Source organism: Solanum pennellii, chromosome 11 (assembly GCF_001406875.1).
Source record: "Solanum pennellii chromosome 11, SPENNV200".
Lineage (NCBI taxonomy): Eukaryota > Viridiplantae > Streptophyta > Magnoliopsida > Solanales > Solanaceae > Solanum > Solanum pennellii.
The window spans coordinates 19,488,366-19,493,152 of NC_028647.1; the positions used below are offsets into that span (position 1 = coordinate 19,488,366).

The window sequence follows — 4,787 nt, forward strand, 5'->3', positions numbered from 1 at the left end:
TTTGCCTGGTCTTATGATGATATGCCAGGATTAAGCACTGATATTGTTTCCCATAGGTTGCCTATCAATTCAGAGTATTGTCCGGTAAAGCAGAAAACCAGAAAGTTCAAACCTGATCTGAGTTTAAGAATAAAGAAAGAGGTCATGAAGCAGATCGAATCGAAGGTCGTCGAAGTGACTAAGTATCCCGCTTGGTTGTCTAACATTGTTCCAGTAGCGAAGAAAGATGGAAAGATTAGGATATGAGTGGATTATCGGTATCTCAACAAAGCAAGTCCAAAAGACAATTTCCCGTTGCCAAACATCCATATACTCATTGATAATTGTGTTAAGCATGAGTTGCAATCTTTCGTGGATTGTTTTGCGGGATACCACCAGATCTTAATGGATGAAGAAGATGCAGAGAAAACAGCATTCATCACCCCTTGGGGAATCTACCATTATCGAGTGATGCCGTTCGGCCTCAAGAATGCTGGAGCCACTTACATGAGAGTTATGACCACCATATTCCATGATATGATCCACAAAGAAATTGAGGTGTATGTGGACGATGTCATCATAAAATCCCGCGAGAGTTCAGATCATCTGACGCACTTGGAAAAGTTCTTTGACAGGTTACGTAGGTATGATTTGAAGTTGAACCCAGCCAAATGTGCATTTGGAGTACCTGCAGGGAAGTTACTCGGTTTCATAGTTAGTAGAAGAGGTATCGAGCTTGATCCTTCCAAGATCAAGACAATTCAAGACTTGCCTCCTCCAAAGACTAAGAAGGAAGTAATGAGTTTTCTGGGGAGACTGAATTACATCAGTCGATTCATAGCCCAATCAACGGTGATAAGTGAACCCATATTCAAGTTGTTACGAAAGAATGCGCCAACCAAGTGTACCGAAGAATGCCAGAAGGCTTTTGACACTATCAAAAGTTACCTTTCAAATCCGCCAGTATTGGTGCCACCACGCGCAGGTAGTCCTTTGTTATTGTATTTATCCATCTCTGACAACGCATTTGGGTGTGTGTTGGGACAACATGATGAAATTGGAAGAAAGGAGAGAGCTATATACTACTTGAGCAAGAAGTTCACATCGTATGAGGCTCGTTATACCCTCTTAGAGAGAAATTGTTGTGCTTTGACTTGGGTTGCTCAAAAATTGAGACATTATCTGTCGGCTTATACAACACATCTTATTTCAAGAATGGGCCTACTCAAGTACATATTTCAGAAGGCAATGCCCACAGGAAAGCTAGCAAAATGGCAAATGTTGTTGAGTGAGTTTGACATTGTATACATGACTCAGAAAGCAATCAAGGGCCAAGCCTTGGCCGATCACCTTGATGAAAACCCAGTAGATGAAGGATATGAACCACTTAAAACGTATTTCCCTGATGAAGAAGTATTGTTTGTAGGGAAAGACATGTCAGAATCATATCCTGGTTGGAGAATGTTCTTTGATGGAGCACTTAACTCTAGAGGATCAGGAATTGGAGCAGTATTGATATCTGAATCAGGACAACATTTTCCAGCAACAGCAAAGCTTAGATTTCGATGCACTAATAACATGACTGAGTACGAAGCTTGTATTCTTGGCATCAGAATGGCTCTTGACATGAACATTCAAGAATTACTGAAAATTGGTGATTCAGACTTGTTGATTCATCAAGTTCAAGGAGAATGGGCCGTGAAGAATCCTAAAATCTTACCTTACGTACAACTGGTACGGAAGTTATGTAAAAGATTTAGGAAGACCGAGTTCAGACACACCTCGAGAATACAAAACGAGTTTGCTGATGCTCTCGCAACCATATCCTCCATGATACAACACCCAGAAAAGAGTTACATTGACCCACTTGAGATAGGTTTAAAAGAACAACCAGCGCATTGTTTACATGTGGAAAAGGAATCGTATGGAAATCCATGGTATATCGATGTGAAAAGGTACTTAGAAGTTCGCGAATACCCTGAAAAAGCAACAAGCAGCCAAAAGAAAACAATTCGAAGAATGACAAACAACTTCTTCTTGAATGGGGAGATTCTTTATAGGAGAACTCCTGATCTGGGATTACTACGATGTGTGGATGCTGTAGAAGCCACAAAATTGCTTGAAGAAGTGCACGCTGGAGTGTGTGGGACGCATATGAATGGGTTTACATTAGCAAAGAAAATCATAAGGGCAGGATACTTATGGATGACTATGGAAAATGATTGTGCTCGATTTGTCCAAAGATGTCATAAATGTCAGCATGGGGCATGGATGTTATTGGACCAATTGATCCTGTTGCCTCCAATGGTCATAGGTTTATTTTGGCCGCCATTGATTATTTCACGAAGTGGGTCGAAGCTGCTTCCTATAAAGTTATGACGAAGAAAGTTGTGACTGATTTTGTTCGCAATAATTTGATATGTCGTTTTGGAGTTCCTGAGTCTCTCATCACGGACAATGGTGCAAATCTGAAGAGTCACTTGATGAAAGAGATATGTGAACAATTCAAAATTACCCACCGTAATTCAACTGTATATCGTCCTCAAATGAATGGACCCGTGGAAGCTGCCAATAAGAACATCAAGAGGATATTGAGAAAGATGATTGACAACTACAAATGTTGGCATGAAAATTTGCCTTATGCCTTGCTAGGTTATCGCACCACAATTCGAACTTCAACTGGAGCAACTCCGTATTTGTTAGTATACGGAACAGAGGCAGTGATACCGGCTGAAGTTGAGATACCGTCTTTGAGGATTATTCAGGAAGCTGGATTGAGCGATGCCGAATGGGTTCGTGATCGATATGAGCAGTTAACATTGATTGATGAGAAAAGAATGAGTGTCGTTTGTCATGGCCAGTTGTATCAACAGAGAATGATTCATGCTTTCAACAAGAAAGTAAGAGTTCGAACATTTGAGGTAGGTCAATTGGTGTTGAAGCGCGTTTTCCCTCATCAAGAGGAATATAAAGGGAAATTTGCATCTAACTGGCAAGGACCGTATGTTGTCCACAAAGTACTGTCAAGAAAAGCTTTGGTCCTAGCAGAGATGGACGGTAGAGTATGGAGAAAAGCTATCAATTCAGATGTCGTCAAGAGATATTACATTCGAAGAATGTTATTTCTTTCCTTTATTTCCTTGTAATCGCAAATTGTTCGTAATCATTGTCACATTGATCTTTGGGACATTCCTTTTGTACTTGAACTACGTTCGACCTAAATTCTCAAAAACGAGATACGTAGGCGGCCTATGTCGGCCTCGGTCGTTTTCTTATCAAAATTTCTTATTCATGTTAACCATCGATAGGGGAACTACGTTTGACCTGATTCCTGCCTCAACGGGATACGTAGGTGCCACAAGGGTTCGGTCATATTCCCAATAAGATTACCATTTCCCTTCATAATGGAAACTGGGACAGAATTTTTGAGAGGATCTCAAAAATTCTACACGAAGAGTTCTTTCTTATAAACAAGGGTCAAAGATCATATCAAAATATCCGATTAGGGTATGATTTTGAGGAAATATCCAGAAATTGCAAGATATCATGACCTTCGTGATTACCATCAAATTTCTTTTAAAACATTTAACTGGGACATAATTTTTTAGGAAGGCCTCAAAAATTCCATCAAGTGTACTCGGAACGTCAGAGTCAACTTCAAGTACTTCAATATGACATATTTACAAGGAATACTGAAATTCCAACAAGATACCTATCATGACAGAATCTGAGACAAAGGGTTTTGTTTGTGTCGTGCATGTCGTGACAATTGATTGGCAGAGATTTTCTTTAAAACTATGTTTCTAAAAACTTCATACATAACAAGTGCTTTAATTTAAATATGATCTTGTCTTTTGTCTATAGCGATTCGTAGGGTCAACCAAACTTCCAAGGATAGCAAGATAAGAAGCAAGACGATTGGAAGAAATCAACACAGATCAATGTTCAAAAACTAACATTGTTTTTGTGGATGCAGGAAAAAATAAGATCATCAAAGATAATATATTTATCAACCAACTATTTCGGGAGAGATTATCAGCAAATATCTGATTATGAGTGAAACATATCTACTTGACCAAACAATACAACATTCACAGTCAAATCCATTGTATTCAAACGCCGAGAGGACCATTCATATTCAAACTGCCGAGAGGGCCATTCATATTCAAATGCTAAGAAGACCATTGTATTCAAACGCCGAGAGGGCCATTCATATTCAAACTGCCGAGAGGGCCATTCATATTCAAACTGCCGAGAAGGCCATTCATATTAAATTGCCGAGAGGGCCATCATATTCAAATGCCAAGAAGGCCATGCATATTCAAACTGCCGAGAAGGCCATTCATATTCAAACTGCCGAGAAGGCCATTCATATTAAATTGCCGACAGGGCCATCATATTCAAAAGCCAAGAGGGCCATTCATATTCAAACTGCCGAGAGGGACATTCATATTCAAATGCCAAGAAGGCCATTGTATTCAAACGCCGAGAGGGCCATTCATATTCAAATTGCCGAGAGGGCCATGCATATTCAAACTGCCGAGAAGGCCATTCATATTAAATTGCCGAGAGGGCCATTCATATTCAAACTGCCGAGAGGGCCATTCATATTCAAATGCCAAGAAGGCCATTGTATTCAAACGCCGAGAGGGCCATTCATATTCAAATTGCCGAGAGGGCCATTCATATTCAAACTGCCGAGAGGGCCATTCATATTCAAATGCCAAGAAGGCCATTGTATTCAAACGCCGAGAGGGCCATTCATATTCAAATGCCAAGAAAGCCATTGTATTCAAATGCCGAGAGGG

At 40.1% G+C, this 4,787-nt stretch overlaps 1 protein-coding gene across 1 annotated transcript; it reads left to right on the plus strand.

The window, feature by feature from the left end:
- The first annotated feature begins 384 nt into the window (after positions 1-384).
- On the plus strand, positions 385-3,125 carry LOC114074720. The gene is made up of 2 exons (XM_027912713.1): positions 385-2,122; positions 2,239-3,125. The coding sequence occupies exons 1-2, from the start codon at positions 385-387 to the stop codon at positions 3,123-3,125; spliced, it is 2,625 nt and encodes an 874-aa protein (XP_027768514.1).
- The last annotated feature ends 1,662 nt before the right edge of the window (positions 3,126-4,787 follow it).